Genomic DNA, 18630 nt, shown 5'->3' on the forward strand with positions numbered 1-18630 from the left:
AGCTGCAGCAGCGCCACCCTACGGTACAAAACAGGAACTGCGTCACCGGAAAACGTAAAATGGACTTCAAAATAAAAGCTCGCATCACATAATTTCAGGCATAGACATTTGATTTCAGGTGTTTTTTCTGAGAAAAATGTGCCAAATTTATATTTGCCCGGTCCTACTTCTTACATCTGCAAAAAAAAATCTGTCATTTGTCATTTACATTAATAAAATAAAATGTAACAAAATAATACATATTATACAATATTTTTTGTTGCATTGTTTACTTTTACTTCTACTGACCGCTCCATGTAATCTTGCGTCTATTTATTTGTCTTTGCTTTATTTATTTTCATTTAATTATTCATAGATTTATTTATTCATTTATTTTTTTTGTTTATTTATTTATTTCTATATTAGCTTTTGCATTGTTTGCCGGTTTATCTAGTTCATTTCTTCTTTTACTTTGATTGTAGTGTTTCTGACAAAAGGAAAAAAAAAAGTACGAGCGAAACCATGACGCCATAAAAAAGCGACGGGCTACCACCCGACGTCATCATTAGACGACGACTCAGTCCAACATGGAGGGTATTGAGTGTTTTCTGCTGGTGGTTTTGCTTCATGTAATGGCACATGGATTCATTACATCGACGGTGGAGAGTAGGCGAGAGTTTCTGGCCAAGCGGATTCAAGACGCCCGCGATTCACGACGCCGAGCACGAATACGACTTTTACAGATCGTAGGAGAGTTAGATCACGAGCTGGTAGAGACTCATATCCGCCATCGGGCACTAAGGAGGCAAATGGTAAGCATTGCAACATCTATTTCAGCGTCACATATCTGGTGTTGTATTGTGTTACTATAGCAAAATCACTTAAATCAACTTGTTTTGGTGCTGTTGTGTTGTCGTGATTCAGATATGCGATTACTACAGAGGACGTTGAGCTTCTCCTTTGGGCGCACAAATAGAGCAACGCAACGGAGAGGTGGGAGGGAGACTGTGGTTTCCGACCTGTACCGAAGCTCAGTGGATCCAGAGTATGTCCAAGGAGACATTTCAGTATCTCTGCCGCCGGCTTGAACCAGAACTGGGGCGACACGACACAAACTAAAGAAAGGAATCGCCATGGCATAGGGGGAAGCTTGTGCAACATCAACCAGGAATAAATACAGGAGCAGGAGCATCTCGCATTTGTTTGGAGTTGGCGTCACCACGGTGTGCCACTGACTGTGTACGTGATTTCTGCTCTTCTGTGGAGAAGGTGCTCATGGCCGACACAATACAGGTTCCAAACGCCGGGAAGTGAAAGGGATAGTTCAACATTTTGGCAAATTGGCCCATTGCCATAATCCCTATAGCAGTAGGTTCGTCGGTGCAAGCTATTTGAACGGCGGAGCAGAGCCGCGAGCTGCTCAGAGCTACACTACGGAGGGTAATGGGATTTCTTGGTTTCCCTCATCAAACCCATAAAATACCCAATCCAACAGCTCCAAAATGCTCTGGTGGACAAGTTGTGACCTGCACATTCACCACGCTATGAGAAAATAACAGAACGTTATGAGACCGAGTTGTTTTCTAGGTAAATTCAAACCAGCCTGAGGGGTCTCGGTCTGCTACTGTAGAAGCTGAGGGACTTGATATACATGCAGGTCTCATGGCGTACCTTAAAGTGATACTTTACCCAATATCAATAATTCACCAATTTTCAACTCTTCCAGAACTTTCGGCGTCATCAAAACGCTTTCATCCAGATACCTCCATACTGCTTGTCTGTACTGACTCAAGTGTCCTGAAGCCGCCACATGAAAAAGTTGTTTGGAAACAATTAATGTGATCTCTGTTTTGCAGCCTTGTTGTAGCAGTAGCTCCCAGTGGCTGCACAAGATTTGCTGTGAGATGCTCTTCCGTGTTTACATCATACATCCAGTGGTTTACAACGACAAACAAACATCTTGCGCATGTGCACAAACATCAACAGAGCCACTGGGAGCTACTGCTACAACAAGGCTTAAAAAAAAAAGGAGATCAAATTATATTTTTTCATTGTGTGTGTTTTGGACGATTCAAAAGTGAACTCTGTCCACCGCCATTATATGGTGAATTATTGATTTTGGGTGAAGTATCCCTTTTAACATGTAACTCATATTCGTTAATGTTTGCCTACTGCTGAACATCACTGTCATCTGTACCATTTGTTCTCGACAATAAATGGTTGTCATGTCTGTATGTGTCGTGTGTTTTCACTTGCTCCGCCAGTCACACTTATTATTCAGTTTTAGCCAGTTAGATTATGTTTTTAAAAATCATGATTCACATGATTTTCTGATACTCTTATTGTAGATCATCATCTCACAATATATGAAGAACTCCCAGTACACATAGTTTCAAGTCTGTTTTTTTTTTTATCAAGAAAACATTCAAATAAAAAAGGTGAGCAGTGCAAATAAGAAATGTCCAAATGTAGCGAGATCGAGTCTTGGGTAAAAAGTCAGTCCAACGGGGAGTCGGATGGCTTGTTGCGGCTGAGGGCGCTGGCTAGCTGCCCAAGAACGGCCAGAAAGCCGACCTGGAAGTCCTGCTGCAGACGCCGGCTTTCAGCGGCGTCGGCCTGGAGGAGCTCCAGTTCCTGCCTCCTCATCTCCGTCTCCTGGGCCTGCGCCTCGAGCAGCAGCTGCATGTAGTGGTCACGCTGCTGGTTTCCCTCGTCAATGACCACTCTGGTGGCGTCCTCCAGCTCGCGAAGTGCGTCCAGGAAAGATTCATCGTGATCTCTTTTCCTTTTTCCTAAGCAAGCAACACCAAAACACAAAAAGTAAATACACGAACGTAGCCTCACAATTCAGAAATACTGACAAGTTAAGGCCCTTGCACACCGTTTCAGGTGGTTTGCCTCCACATTGTGCCTTAAAGTGATAGTTCAACATTTTGGCACATTTGCTTATTACCATAATCCCTATAGTTTTAGGAGTAGGTTCATTACCTTTAATTGTCGGTGGTGCAAGCTGTTTTTAGATTGGCGGGGCAGAGACGCAAGCTGCTCAGCTAATGCAATAGAGGGGCATGGTACTTTTTGCTTTTTCCCTCATCAAATACACAATCCAACAACTCTAAAATGCTTTCGTGGACAAGTTGTGACCTGCACATTCACCACGCTATGACATAATAACAGAACTTTACAAGAGAGTTGTTATCAAGGCAAATGGCGATAGGTGAATTTGCCAAAATGTTGAACTATCCCTTTGAATCCATTTAACACAACTACTCCTTGATTCTCCCTCATGTACTCGACGCCTGCTGTGCCACTGTCGTCTTATTATCAACTTTACTATCCACAAGTTGCGGTAAATGCATGGATCTATTAATGCTGGCTTTTAACAATGGATGTCCATTTGTGTGATATCCTTTTGTTAAAAGTTGGCGTGATGATCCATGTGTTTTACAGATTTTCAATGAAAACAAAACATGCATTTACCGCGACTACTGAAACCAAAGGAGATGGTGAGAAGGAGCACGTGAGAGCTGTTTGTTGTCATGGTGTTGTGACGTACCTCCTTTCACGCTACATGATTGGTTGATGCGTTTAGCCGCCGGACCTCAGGAAAATCAACCTCACTCAAAACATTATGTCGCATTTTCACTGCGTAACATTCGTGGTCGGTGTGAAAGTATGGGATCCGTGATGAAAACCGGGGTTTGGAAAAAAAAAAAATATATATATACACATCGATGCACGTAAAATGCGTCCCCCGGTGTGAAATGGGCCTTTCGGCGTAACGTTACACAGTTTACCTCGGCGATTGTGACCGTCCTCGGAGGACCGGCGAGGGCTGCTGGCCGCTGTCGGTGCTGGGAACGAGGTCGAGGCCGGTTCAATGCGAAACACGTCCTCTCTCTCCTGGGTAGTCTCATCTGGAAAGCGCGGACAAAGAAAAACATTGATTTGCTGCCGGTTAGCACTGGGACTACTAGCATGTAGCCGGTTAGCATTACGACTAGCATGTAGCCGGTTAGCACTGGGACTAGCATGTAGCCGGTTAGCACTGGGACTAGCATGTGTATATATCTATGCTAGCATGTAGCTGGTTATCATCGGTTACCATTAGGACTAGCATGTAGTCGGTTAGCATTGGGACTAGCATGTAGCCGGTTAGCACTGGGACTGGCATGTAGCCGGTTAGCATTACGACTAGCATGTAGCCGGTTAGCACTGGGACTAGCATGTGTATATATCTATGCTAGCATGTAGCTGGTTACCATCGGTTACCATTGGGACTAGCATGTAGTCGGTTAGCATTGGGACTAGCATGTAGCTGGTTACCTAGCCTGTAGCATTTAGCTTTTGGCTAGGGAAACAAAACACTTCTGTTAGCAAAATATTACACGCATTTTAAAACAGGGCAACGATTTACCTTCGGTGTCGTTTGATTCCGTGTTGTCTTCTCGCCGTGGAGCTTCCACCAACAACGTTGCTGGTTTCTTTTTGGCTGCCGAGCCGGAAAACGCCGGCTTGTGCCCCAGCAAGGAATCGAGCCGGTCGTACCACTTCCCGGAGCGCCAGTCTTCTGGACTGCTCCGGTTGTTGTGGTCTTTTATTCTTCTGTAGTCCTGCTTTAGCTTCTTTAGCTTTTCGCGGATCTGCTTCACGCTGTGGTTAATGTCCATCTTCGCCAGCCTCGCTGCCATCTTCGCGTAAACTGTGTCATTTTTGGTCGAAGATTCAAGCCCTCGCTGGATGTCCTCTTCGGCATAAATGAAGAGCAAGGCCTGCACCTCGTGGTCCGTCCACCGGTCCAGTGATTTCTTGCTGGGCTCCATTCTTGAATCTTTAATCTTTAAACAGCTGCAAGCGTCGAACAGGTAGAAAGTAAACAGTGGGCTTGCAGCCAGAATTAAATGCAAAACAGAAACCGCGTTTCCACTCAAAGTTTCAGGAACCTGTAGTTCCTGGAACCTTTCGTACCCGGAACTAAATAGTTCCTTATTGGCCCGCTGTTGTCTGCGTTTCTTTCCACTGGGGCCCGGAGTCCCGGGGAGATTATGCAAATTACTAGTCTTAAAGGGATAGTTCAACATTTTGGCAAATTGGCCCACTGCCATAGCAGTAGCCAGGTTCATTACCTTTAAATATCGGTGCAAGTATTTTTTAGAACGGACGAGCTCAGCTGCAAGCTGCTCAGAGCTACGCTACGGAGGCTAATGGGATTTCTTGGTTTCCCTCATCAGACTCATCAAGTACACAATCCAACAACTCCAAAATGCTCTGGTGGACAAGTTGTGACCTGCACATTCACCACGCTATGAGATAACGTAACGTTATGAGACAGAGTTGTTTTCGAGGTAAATGCAGAGACTGCTTGATGAAAAACTGTCCCTGTAGGCAATGTGCATCAGCGGTTTTGCATGAATTTACCTCTAAAACGACTCAGTTTCGTAACGTTCTGTTATTTTCTCACAGCGTGGTGAATGTGCAGGTCACAACTTGTCCACCAGAGCGTTTTGGAGTTGTTGGATTGTGTATTTGATGAGTTTGATGAGGGAAACCAATAAATCCCATGAGCCTCCGTAGCGTAGCTCTGAGCAGCTCGCGGCTCTGCTCCGCCGTTCTAAAAACAGCTTGCACCGACAATAAAAGGTAACAAACCTACTGCTATGACTATAGCGATTATGGCAATGGGCCAATTTGCCAAAATGTTGAACTATCCCTTTAAAACTACGACGGAGTATTAGGACCACATTGGGACTTTTTTTCCACAGACTTTGAGAATAAAGTAATAACATTACTTTAAAAAAGTCATTGTATGATATTCTTTTCAAAGTCCTGATACTGTTGACAATGTGGTGCTGATGTGCCAAAATATTAAAGCCCCACTATGTAGGATTCGTGTTACTTTTACTCTGGTTGAGAAGAGCAACTGTCTGCTACCTCGTTCCCAGGGAAGCACAGTACTGTCCTGAATTTGTTGCGGTTGCCGTTTACTGTACCGCAAAACATCTGTCGTGATCTACAACAACAGAATATAATTTCCAGACATAATATATACATTTAACAAAATGTGAAAAATAAAATAAAAATCTGCACATTAATAAATCAAAAATCCTTGGTAATTCTTTGATTATTTATTATGTTGATTTTTTTTTTTCTGAACGTAACCACTCAATAACATACAAACATAAACTGACTTTACAGATTGTTTCATTACTGTATCTTTATTTCCAAAAGATAATATTAAAGGAAAGATTGTGATCAAAGAGACATGGAATGTTATTTCATATACAGCATGATGATCATGGTGCATAACATGTGAATGACACGGTAGCAAAATGGACACGCTGGTGGTCAGCCTAAAAAACATCCTTTAACCTGAAACTGTGGGTTACTTACAAACATCCCTTTTTTGAATGTTGTTAACGATTCTTTTCACCTGAGAGTAAATTGAGTCTTTTGTGCATCATGGCAGTCAGTGCCAGTATTTTTGATACCTGTCCTGACATTTATACAGGATATTTTCTAATAGAAATAGAAATTTACAGATGCTGGTAAATATAACTCACATGAATAGTGACAGGGTCATAGATATCACCACAATGTATGTGTATATACAGTATATAATGTTAGATAGAATTATGGATTGGTCACCACAAAATATTTTATATATGAAATATTATTAAATTATATTATTAAATATTTATATTACTGAGCATCTATTGTTTTCATGCATGCCAAATCGATGGGTTTTGACACTCCAGATGTTCATAGGTATCCTATATGAGTGAAAAATAAATCATAGATTGGCCATAAAGTAAACATTTGAGATTGAATAACTTGCACTATCATTAAAAACAACACTGCATCAAAAAGACATTTAATGAGAATCCTGTACAGTTTTGTAGATGCTAGCAGGGCAACTTAATGGACGTGATATCAAAGTGTGAGCACTGCATTATGTCGCTGTGGGCTACCTGTGGTCATGATTATCTGAGCTGTGGAAACAAAGACATGAGATTGAACGTTAAAATTTATTATTTAACACTGTTGTAGAATAGCAGGAAAGCTTTCAGTAGGCTCGATGCAGTACTTACAGTTATATAGGCTATGGCGCTGTCTGATCCCACTGAGTCATGTTGTGCTGAGCTCAATTCAGAACATGACTAGAAAATAGATTTTAAGCAACTCATTCTCACAATCTGACAAAAAAATCCATAAAATAAAACAAAAATCTTAAAAAAAAAATAAGACACCTTCTTGGTTTTTAAAGTGCACTCACACCCACTCCCACTGTGTACACAATAGCAGCAACCCACATTCAGCTGATTTAGTGGGTTAAAAGCACAGATTTTTTAAAAATCAGTAACATTGACTTCAACAGGAATGTGCTTGGAAAGAGTTAGAAGAAAGATCAGATACACAAATTATGTCCCAATAAGGCAGCAATGAATGATCCATAATGTTAATCAGTTAATTTTTAACTAAGAGGCCAGGACACAAACACATCCCTGTTGTTCTGTCAGTTTTGTAGTCTGAGCGCCGACAGAGGACGGACGGTCTGATTGAAAACATGCAAAGAATTCCTCATCTGGAAATTAAATTGTCTTGACTTTGTGGAAGTGGCTGAGGAAATGGTGAGTCAGCAACCAGGTCACTCAGTTTCTGAACTCACTGAAAAAAACTTAAATCATTCCCCCAAATATAGACGGATCTGTTTGCTGAGATACAGTAGTAATCTTCATTTAAAAATAATGCAATTGTTTCGTACAGTTGAGAAAATCTTTTGTTTTTCCATCTTCTGTGATTCAGCACAAAAAAAATAAAACAAATTTAAGTTTTAATTTCAAAAGCTGTATGTCAGCGTAGCAGTAATTCTGTGAGAGGCTCAGGCCCTTTTCACATCATGTCCAACAAAATCATCATATTTCATATTTTGTGGAAAGAAGGAGGAGAAGAAAAAGCCAGTGAATGCCAGAAGTTGGCATCAGCGTCTCCGTGGTGACAGCTAACCTGGACTGATGTGGCTGAGGATTTAAATACTGTAACATCGTCCAGTGACTTTGATGGATTTGGCTGAATATGAAGGACACTGAGTCCAGGCCCTTTCCACGGGTTTGATGTGCTGAAGCTCAGAGAGACTGAAGAACAAAAAAAAAAAAAGATGTGTAGCTTTCCAAATACTTGTGGTCTGGACTGAACTGTAACGTTGCTGGGATTTTCATTATCTCAGATGCTGTGAAACTCATTCAGATGAAGGGAAGGGCAGTAATGGAGATCCTTGCTACAGTTTCATCTCGTTAGATGGCAGAGAGAACGACGATGAGACACGGACGGACGTGACTTACAAAAGAGTCACTAGAGCAACGTTAAGTGCCAGTTTTTTTTTTTCTTAAATACTTGGTTGACTGGAGCCACCACAGAGCGACACGTTTACCTTTCCTCCCCACATCAGCAAGACAGGGAACACCCCAAAGGAAGAAAATAAACCGTCCCCGGTCTACTCTACATCTGAGGCGTCGCTGTCAGAGAGGAGGCGGTTGCTGCCTTTTACCCGGATGTAGTGGATGTGACGGTGGCCGTGGGGCGAGGAGACTCCACAGGAGCAGAGCGGACCCGTGAACAAGCTCTCGATGTCCTCCAGCTGCAGGCCCTGGGTCTCCGGGAGGCAGCCCTGCACGAAGAGGAGGCCCAGCACCACCAGGCCCGTGTACAGGAAGAACGCCCCTGGAGGAAGAGTCATGTGTTCATATTCACTGAAATATATACAGTAAATTTCACCGACGGTGCTCATACAGGCTGTTCAGACTCAGCTCCTGTGTTGATGTCACGACAGGAGTGAGGCCGGCCCCTCAGCGTGATAAAACGCCTATCACGTCTATTTCTATGGCGGCAGTGCACAGCAAGAAACTCCTGAGCTAAATTGATGAAATACCGACCAATTTTAAGTCATAAAGTGGTAATAATCTTTGCCGTGTACAGTAACCATGTTACTTAAAGGTGCAGGCACAGAAACAGCTTGTTCTCAGTAGAGCTCATTTGAGCGACTTTTAGACAGCCGACATTCAGGACCACGGATCAGTTTGAGGCAATACATTTCGAATACAAGTTGGATGTCTGACAGCTCAGTGAAATTGAGTAAAAAGAGTATAATATGGGATCTTTAAAAAAAACTGTTGAAACTGACAAAGAACTAATAGACACAATTGCATGAATGCCACACATGGATACAATCTCCTGTGTGCGTCGGATATAATATACATACTACCTCTTATCTTATTTTATCTTATCCATAATATGACAAAAAGTGTTTCCACATTTGAAGTGTTTAGTTAAACGCAGCTGAAACACTTAAGACACCAATGAAAATCAAGTATTATCAATATATAATATTTGACATTTGTTTGTTTTGACATTTTTCAAGTGTGCGAATCATTTCTGGGGCCACTGTGCTTGATATACATTACGTTTTAAATAGATTTCGTTGTGCTCTCTAGACCTGAGAAATGAAATTGCAGAGCGGGGCCTTTTGCATTTCACAAAGTTAACTCATAAATGAGCATGAAACAGAAGTGGCAGCAGCAGCACCCTCCGAGGCTTGTTTACCACAGCAACTGCTAAACACTAGGACATTTGAGGTTGTTTATAGCTTATTATTAAATTTAGCTCTTAGAGTCTGGGCTTGTTTTTGACCTGCTCATGCTTCAAATCAGTGGGATAAAGTGAGGATTCATGTAGCTGATGGACAAACGTTCACTGTTTCTCAGATTTTGTCGTCTATAGCTTGTGTGAAGCGGCAATTTCAGTTTAATATTCTGCAGCTGTGGTATTTTCCCCACCACTTCTCTGTTGCTATAAATAAAGACGGTGTTTACAGTGACCACACCTGGTTATATAAAAAAGAATAAAGATAAACTTTAAGGATCAGGGTAAAGCACAAGCGAGGGAGATGCTTTCACTGGCAACAGACTCTTAAAAGATTAATTACATAACAATAATAGAAGAAAGTGAGTTAAATAAACAGGAAACTCTGGATACTCATCTGAACACTTATCACAAAGGATTTAAGCTCAGAGTGACTTAAAGTTGAGTTTGAAATGGCACAGCAGCAGAGCATTGCTTCATCCTTGAACCAAGCTCTTCTAATTAAGACGATCTCACCTCACATGTAAGTACAGACTCTGATCCTCCTGACTAGTCTTACCATAGTAGGTCAGAAACTCAGCGATGTGCAGGAAGGTGAGAGACACCAGGACGTTGAAGATCCAGTTGACCCCGGCTGAGCAGGCGTTCCCGGTGCTGCGGGCCCACAGGGGGTAGATCTCAGAGTTCACCGTCCAAGGCATCGGTCCCATTCCTAACACACACACATACACACAGGAGGATGCAGAGTTAATATACATTAAAGACAGTATTTTTACAGACAAACCAACATTATGTTCAGTATTTGCTTTTCTTAAAAGTTAGTCAAATACACACCTGGAGCGAAGAATGCGAGGTAGAGGATGAGGCCGACCAGGACGAGCCAGGAGTAGGACGTGGGACAGTAGTTGTAGGCCCAGATTGGACTGCCAGCTGCCTCTGTCTGGTTGGAACATCTGGATTTAAAATGAAAGACGAAAAGGCAAGATAATGAAACACACTCTTTCAGGTGAGTCTTTTTATTTTATTTTATTAAAATTTTTTTACAACCAGAGTCAAAAATAATAAAACACGATAAAATTAATCATAATAACCAGTACATTTTTCAGTTAATATAAAGTAAAAGTGAGAAGAGGAAAACAAAACAAAAACATAACACAAAGAAAACACAGCAAAAGCTAAACAAGCATGAAAGCAATAAATTATGTGTTACACATACAATAAATATATAACTTTAGTGAGGAAGAAAAGAATGGAAAAATGAATAAATAAAAAAATAATTTATCTTTCAAGTGAGTCTTAATTATCCAGTATAAAAATCTGGTTTGCAAGAAGCTCTATCTGCTGTATTTTATAAAAACCTCTTTTCGAATTAAAACGAGGATGTTGCTCCTTGGTGAATTATCGATTTTGGGTGAAGTATCCCTTTAACTTCAGCTTTAATACAGATGCTGAAAGTGAAATCTGCTCATCACGGCTTCGAACTGGTGCTGCTGTTGTTGACACCATTTTATTTCATGCATGGGGTGTAAAGTTCGTCCCGTGTCAGCTTCATCATGTCCCAGTGCGACAGACACACAACAACCATCTCACCTTCCCCACGCTGCGTGGTCTGTGGCCTCCTGATTGACGGGAACGCAGGAGGAGTTGTACACTTCGATCCCGTTGTCGCGGTAACAGTATCCACAGTTCGGATCCAACATGCAGAACTCACAGGAGCTGGAGGAGAGAGAGAGAGAGAGAGAGAGCGCTCATGGTGAAACATGAAGACTTACACAACAACCAGGAGTTCACTGGAGAATAAGACGCTAAGAACCGTTTGAGTGGTTTGATCATATGATTGGCTGGAAATGGATATTCTCATATTTACCTAATGGAAATTAAATGGAAATATTCTTTAGGACACTTGCATTGGGGATTCAGAAAAGGTCAGAAAAGAAAAATAATTGATTCAAATATTCTTTCAGTGTTTGTATATTTTCAGTTTATGATGGTAAAGACATTCATTTCTTCATAAAGATCCCTGATGATGAAGCCTTTTTGCGTATTTGCAGTTTCCTAGACTACCTGTTGTTTTTTATTCAGCTCTAAAATTTTAATGAGGAGAAAAAGTGTACCATGTCCCACATTTAAAACACAGCATGACCCATCTTCTCTACATTTCCAACACGATTGCTACCTACATGTTAATTAATGGAGTGAATCGACTGCAGAGTGATACTGTATAATCTTACCTGTATTGATTGCAGGTGGAGTTCAGGCCGTCGATCGGGTGGAGGGTGACGGATGGAGAGTTCAGGGCAGAGAGCAAGAACCCAACTGCCAACAAAGCCAGACTCAGACAAGTACCTGCATTAGAGGAAATAACCACACTCATATTAACTGTGAATAAATAAAGACCCTGATAACTAAAATATACTGTATTTGTACATCTTCTATTTTATGCACTTCTGAATAACATCAATCCAATGCAATATAACAACTATACTATCACAATAAAATAGCAAATTGGTTTAAATTAAAGGGATAAATTGAAATTTCACTCATTATCTACTCACCCTCATGTCGACTAAGGGCTGGGAGAAGTTTCAGAGTTATCCGGGGCTTCTCTGAGTTACAGGGGGTCTCGGCATAGCAGTGCATGTCCATATAACGGTTGCAAATGGATACCAATTGTCTTGTTCACATCCAAATACCTCCATGCTGCTCGTATGTAATGTCCGTCTTGTATTGAAGCCCCGAAATGCGAAATTGTCCCGAAAAAAATTAAATAAGTCTATATTTCAAGCTTGTTTGTAGCGGAAGCTTCTCTTCCCGGTTCGTCCAAATTTGACGAACTGGGAAGAGGAGCTTCCGCTACAAAACAATTTCGCATTTCGGGGCTTCAATACAAGACGGACATTACATACGAGCAGCATGGAGGTATTTGGATGTTTTTGGTGTGTCTTTTTGTTACTAAGACAATTGGTATCCATTTGCAACCGTTATATGGACATGCACTGCTACGCCGAGACCCCCTGTAACTCAGAGAAGCCACGGATGACTCTGAAACTTCTCCCAGCTAGTTTTGGGTGAACTATACCTTTAACTATTTATTGAGAAAGAAGGAGAATATAAATCACAATTTGTGAATTTGATAAATACACAATCCTCTCATTGCTCTGAATCTAGGTCCCACACCTAGCAGACTGCCCAGCGTCAGCTTCCTGCGGCCCACTCTCTCCACCAGCCACACTCCGACCATCGTGAACACAAAGTTGGTGGCGGAGGTCGCAGCAGACAACCAGATCGCCTGTTTGTCGTCCCGCACCCCGGCCATCTGCAGGATGGTCGCACTGTAGTACCTGAGAAGACAGATCACGGATCAGTTGACAGTTTACAGTCCCGTTACCTCCCCCACTATAGCTCAGCCTCGACCAGTTCTTCCAGTTACACAGGATGAATAGATGACCTACATGACGGTGTTTATCCCAGACAGCTGCTGAAACATCTGGAGGCCGCAGCCGACGATGAGGGCCCTGCGAGTCGGCCCGTGGCTGAGGATCCGCAGAATAATGGGACCCCCTACAAAAACACATTTAAAGAAAAAGACAAAAATCAATAACAACTTGTGTCGTAAAACTTCTGTCTAATCTTCAGCTCCAAGTTTTCTCTTCTTCTTTTTTTCCTTTCTCATCCTAATTTTCAGAGATGTGTCACCTCCACCCGCCTCTTTCTCCTCCTCCTCGATGCTGGCTCTGATGGTGTCGTACTCCTCGTCGACGCTCCGCTCTCCTCTGATCCGGGCCAGGACGCTGCGAGCCTCCTCACTCCGCCCTTTCTGGAGAAGCCAGCGAGGGCTTTCGGGGAGGAAGAGGAAGCCGACGAACTGCAGCAGAGCCGGGACGATGGACAGACCCAACATGTACCTGCAGGAAGAGGAGGAAGAGGAAGGGGAAGCGTGATTGGGAGAAAATAGACTTCAAACTTTCAAACTTCAAACTTTATTTATTTATACAGCACCTTTCATACATATAAAAATGCAACACAAAGTGCTTTACAATGTTAAAAAACGTCTGATGATGAAGCAGGGAGGACAAATAAAAGGTCGAACAGATATTGTACCTCCAGCCGTCGTGGCTCAGGTAGCTGAAAGCTCCGTCCACCACGCTGGCGATGAACTGACCACCGGTGATGAAGAGGGAGTTGACGGTGACCAGCTGACCTCGCATGTGAGTCGGGGAAACTTCAGCGATGTACACAGGAACTGTCATGGAGGCGAGGCCTGAGGGGAAGAGGAGACAGGGTGTAAACAAGATCTCCCACACACTTCACACATCCAGATTCAGGCCAAGGGAATACAACGCATTTGACTCTGGAACATAATAGAGAGCCTAAGCAGAAGCAGGAAGTAACGTTGCCATGGGACCGCAATTCGGGAAAAATCTCCGTGTAAATGAACAGGAGTCAAAATCTTATTTCGTGATCCGATTGAATTGTGCCATGAGAAAAATATATGACCTCTACCTTTAAAACATAGCATTTCATGCCAAGACATCAGCAGTTTGTTGTAAAACTATTATAAAATAAAATTCTGAAAATCAGGTGGCGTAGGTGACGTCACACGCCACATGTCAGCTACTCCACTGTTACTGTAGTCCGTAGAGCAGTCTTCACACAAAATACATTCTTCTGTTGCTCTTTTACGACAAACTGCTGATTTTTTAGCATGAAACGCAATGTTTTAAATAAGTTAAGGTCTTTTTTTTTCTTCTCACGACACAATTCAATCAGATCACAAAATAAAATTTTCACTCCCGTTCACTTACATGGAGATTTTTTCCGAATCGAGCTTCTCTTCCGCTTAGGCTCTCTATCATTCATTTTCCTATGAGGCATTCAAGCAAACAACCTCCCAACAGAACTGGATAGGCAGGTGAGACGAGGTGAAGCCGCTCAGTATGTTTCCACCAACAATGTACAGATAGGTTAGAACAACAGGAGGTGGAGATCTGCTCATTTGACAGACGCAGCTTGTTGCTTGTGGTTCGACTTCTTCACTAGATCAACCTGTAAGGAAGTGAACAGGTGGTGGTGATCTGAGGGCTGAGAATCAGACCTCCTCGTTGTTACGCATGAGCCCAAAACAATGAAATATTGGGAATTTCTAACATGTTTTACAATATTTTTCCATTTATGAAAATAAGCCAAACGTATCAATGTGACTGATAAACAGTGTAGAGTTTGAAATATTTGATCAAAGAGGAGGTAAACAAGCTTCTGCATGTGACAAACAGCTGATATCAAACCTCTAGGACTCTAATGGCAGCACCAGGTGGTCTTGAGGAGGAGGAGCTATTAATTAATGATCTGTATCAGTATGAAATAAAGCAATGCTGATAAACATGTCACTTTACCTGTATAAATAAAGACAAACAATATGTTAATATGAGGCAATGTAATATTATTGCCTCATTTTATCTCACAGTTTTACTCAGACACTCGTTTTAGTTTTACTTTTACGCCTTCTTCTGATTTAACTCATTTATCCCATCTGTTCATAACTCATCTTATCTCCTTTTATCATGTATTCCCCTCCTTTTATTTATTTTATCTAATTAACTGCATCCTGCATTTTAATTTGAGTCCTTCTGGTCTCAATTTGTTGTTGGGGTCTTGTGTTGCTGTAATGCTTGGACAGCCCATCTCCTATGGCTTGTGACTATATGTGACTTGTTGCTTTAGTCAAGCACTTTGTAAACTTGTGTTTTTAAAGTTGCTATACAAATAAAGTTGTTATTATTATGATAAAGATGAGTGTGATGATTTCCAACCCACCTATGCCCAGGCCAACTGTGATCCTGCCCACGAGGAGGACCACCTTGTCCGGGGCGACACTCAGGATGATGCCGCCAACGCTGAAGATGAAGCTGGACACGAGGATGGCCACCCGGCGGCCCAGCCTCCCGTTCAGGCAGCCGCCGCCGAGGGCCGACAGCGCCGCGGCCCCCACGGTGCTGGACACCAGCAGCTCCTGCCACAGGGCGCTCAGGTTCATCTCCTTCTTCAGGAGCAGCATGGCCCCGGACACCACCCCGGTGTCGTACCCGAAGAGAAACCCTCCCAGGGCGGAGAAGAAGGCCAGCACGTACACGAACCCCGGTGTGGAGGTGTCCTGGTCCTCCAGCAGGGGAAGAGGGTTCCGGTCCCCCCCTCCTCCTCCGCCTCCTCCTCCGATGAGACTCCGCTCTCCATCGTCCACCGACCTCTGCCTCCGGCTGCTGCTCATACGGCCGTTCATGTGCTTCAGGCTGAATTCATCGTGGCAACTGGACATAAGGGAAGCAGTTATTATTTTAACAACAGCAGTAGCTTCTTATTCTCACTCCTTCATTATTTAGATTAGTTGACACCACTGCCCTACAAAGGCAAAGTGCAGTATCTGCATTTTTTCATTTTTTTCAAAATTTTTTTTTTGACCAATCAAAAGTGTGGCATATTCTCATATTTTTTAACTGAGTTAGTAACTCCACTACTTCACTATAATAGTAACTAGTTACCAGGGAAAGTAACTATTGCGTTACTTTTTCTTTCTTTTTTTTAAGTTTAAATATGTCGAAGAATTTTGATTTTTTTTCTCTCATTTTTAAATTGTATTTTATTGTTTTCATATATTTCACTGATCGCAATTATGGAATGCGAGTGTGTGTTTTATTGAAAGCGAGGCTGCCTATGAAAATAGGTTACAGTGGGTTTTTTAAGTGCTGTGGCTACAAGCAAATCTCATATTGTCTCTGTACAAAGACAACAAAGACCTTTTTAAATGTGAAAACAGCGGAGACCTATTCAAGATTTGCGTTTAATAACAGGCGAAACATCGAAATTAATTTATTCATGGCCACATTAAGTGAAATTATTAACTTTACCGATTATCCATCTGATTATCTGTCCTGCTGCGAGCGCACAACTTCTCAGGGTATCCGCGGATCCTTAAAAAGTCTTAAATTCATGTATCTAAAATTAAGGCCTTAAAAAGTATTACATTTATTAGAAAATTCTAAGATGGTCTTAAATATATAATACACAGCATCATAAAATATGTATGCACTTAAACTTTTATATGAAATAACAGGGTATGCGCGCGGGGTCTTAAAAAGTCTAAAATGTGAAAATCTAAATTTTAGGTCTTAAAATGTCTTAAATTTGTTGAATTATTGTGTTCAAGTCTTAAATAATTTTAGATGGGTCTTACATTTTCTTATGCCCACCATGGGCGAGCATTTCACTCGCATTTGCCCCTAAAAAAAAAAAAACATGTGTGAAGTGAACCGGGAAAATCACAAAAAGAAAGAGCACAACCTGCGATTGGTCAAAAACTACAAATCCCACAATGATCTGGCCTCAACAATAACAGTAGTTAGTGTAAATGAGGGAGAGTGGAGCTGTCGGTGAAAAGAGGAAACAACACCACGTCTGGTCCTGTTCTATGTTGTCCGTTCACACCGTCACCGTTTATTCATTACGTCCGCGGTGCAAAAGGCCGTGACGCAAAGACGCGATTAGGCGCGAGACGCGGTAGACGCGCCTTTTTTTTTTTGCGACGCAATACACCCGATTCTTTTATGGCGACGGGACCTTCGCGTCTTCGTCCTTTTCATCGTGTTTCATCAGCCTCGCTTTCACGAGGAACGCTTTTTTTTCGCTCGAGTTTATACGCGCGACCAAACGCGAGATACGCGAGAAATGCGATTTATCGCTCGTTTTGACCTTGTGTAAATTCGCGTCTTCACGAGCCCGCCCATTTTCACTACAACAACAACATTTCTGTTTCAAAGGAGGTTAAATCGAAAGCAACTGGACTTAGTTATTTAATAACTAAATAACTAAGTCCAGTTGCTTTCGATTTAACCTCCTTTGAAATACTATGACCTGGACAAATGAGAATATGCACCGGCTTAACATTTCTGCTCTCATCAACCATGGTTGAGGTCACAACGCTGCGCTGTAGCTGCTCCAATACCAAGCCAAAGTGCAGTATCTGCCATAAAACTGTCAAAATTGGTCAGGAAGACAAACTACAAAATACATTTAATTCAGTGCACCTTTATCTAATCAATTATAGACTTGGTAGTTATTCATAATTTGATGCTTAAACCTGACAATGAAAAACACAAAAAGCTGTTTTTCTCAGTTTGGCATTTTTACAGATAGCCTACTGCACTTTGCCTTTGTAGGGCTGACCAGGAGGGGACTCTGATGTCTGCAGCCATGTAATTAATAAAATGCCATTAAAACCATACAGTCTATGATTAAAACACATGAACAACAACTGATTTAAAGCGGATCCATAACAAAGGGAGAAAATGTTTAGATAAAAAAATATAATGTCCCGATAATCCCCAAATAAAAACTCCCACCTGAGTGTTTTGTTTTCAACGCTGAACCCCGAAAACAGAAAGTCTGTAACCAGCAGCCATAGTTATCTTAATATCTGACAACGACAACGCCTCGTTTTAAGTCCCTGTGGTTAATGAAGTGTTTGTGCCGCAGGTTTGTGTCACATCAGGTGAAAAACTCGCCCAACCGGTGAATTTAATGAGCTTAAACCGCGTTTGTTTACCAGCGACTCTGCTGCTGTGCTTCCACCACGCTGTTCGGCCATGTTTACGTAACGTCACCTGATCGCCGCGCTGCGTTCAAGTCAGTCAGTCCATTAAAAAAAAAAAAATTAAGAAAATAAATAAAAGTTCCCCAACAACCTTTAAATCAACATCTATCTCTAATAATTTCCTTTACATGCGTAAACACACTAAAAATATTAGCGTCATAGAGAAGTAGGATGTGTTTTGAGCGTCTAATAACAACACGCTGGCACTTGACTGTTGCTCTTGAACGCAGCACCGAGCTCCGTTCAAAATCTGTCAAATTATTGAATCACTGTTCTTCTGCATCTGCAAAAGAGAAATTTCTAAAATCATTGTGTCTTTTTAATTCGTCATATGTTGCAAGTTACTCATCCCAATCTTTTTTATTTAATAG

The 18630-nt window shown here is 41.9% G+C and overlaps 2 protein-coding genes across 2 annotated transcripts; both read right to left on the reverse strand.

Annotated features, from left to right (window-relative positions):
• Positions 1-2475: 2475 nt before the first annotated feature.
• Positions 2476-4834, reverse strand: LOC310987900 (uncharacterized protein; the record flags this gene model as incomplete). The annotated part of the gene is made up of 3 exons (XM_083974369.1): positions 4397-4834; positions 3777-3896; positions 2476-2771 (listed from the first exon to the last, which is right to left on the reverse strand). The coding sequence occupies exons 1-3, from the start codon at positions 4800-4802 to the stop codon at positions 2476-2478; spliced, it is 822 nt and encodes a 273-aa protein (XP_083830495.1). The 5' UTR covers positions 4803-4834.
• Positions 4835-6143: 1309 nt separating this feature from the next.
• LOC310987049 (proton myo-inositol cotransporter-like) lies at positions 6144-18244 on the reverse strand. The gene is made up of 11 exons (XM_083973195.1): positions 18212-18244; positions 15430-15920; positions 13717-13876; positions 13312-13520; positions 13068-13176; positions 12793-12956; positions 11847-11961; positions 11206-11331; positions 10450-10568; positions 10175-10327; positions 6144-8697 (listed from the first exon to the last, which is right to left on the reverse strand). The coding sequence occupies exons 2-11, from the start codon at positions 15890-15892 to the stop codon at positions 8471-8473; spliced, it is 1845 nt and encodes a 614-aa protein (XP_083829321.1). The 5' UTR covers positions 15893-15920; positions 18212-18244; the 3' UTR covers positions 6144-8470.
• Between the last annotated feature and the right edge of the window lie 386 nt (positions 18245-18630).

This window comes from Trachurus trachurus, assembly GCF_905171665.1.
Source record: "Trachurus trachurus genome assembly, chromosome: 6".
In the NCBI taxonomy this organism is placed as follows: domain Eukaryota; kingdom Metazoa; phylum Chordata; class Actinopteri; order Carangiformes; family Carangidae; genus Trachurus; species Trachurus trachurus.

Excerpts from the sequence above, each read along its gene's own strand:
- LOC310987049 (XM_083973195.1), bottom strand. The coding sequence starts at position 15,892 with ATGAACGGCCGTATGAGCAGCAGCCGGAGGCAGAGGTCGGTGGACGAT. Across the intron at positions 13,877-15,429 it reads CACAGTTGGCCTGGGCATAG|GCCTCGCCTCCATGACAGTT; the intron begins GTGGGTTGGAAA and ends TCTTCCCCTCAG. Across the intron at positions 11,962-12,792 it reads GACGCTGGGCAGTCTGCTAG|GTACTTGTCTGAGTCTGGCT; the intron begins GTGTGGGACCTA and ends CCTCTAATGCAG.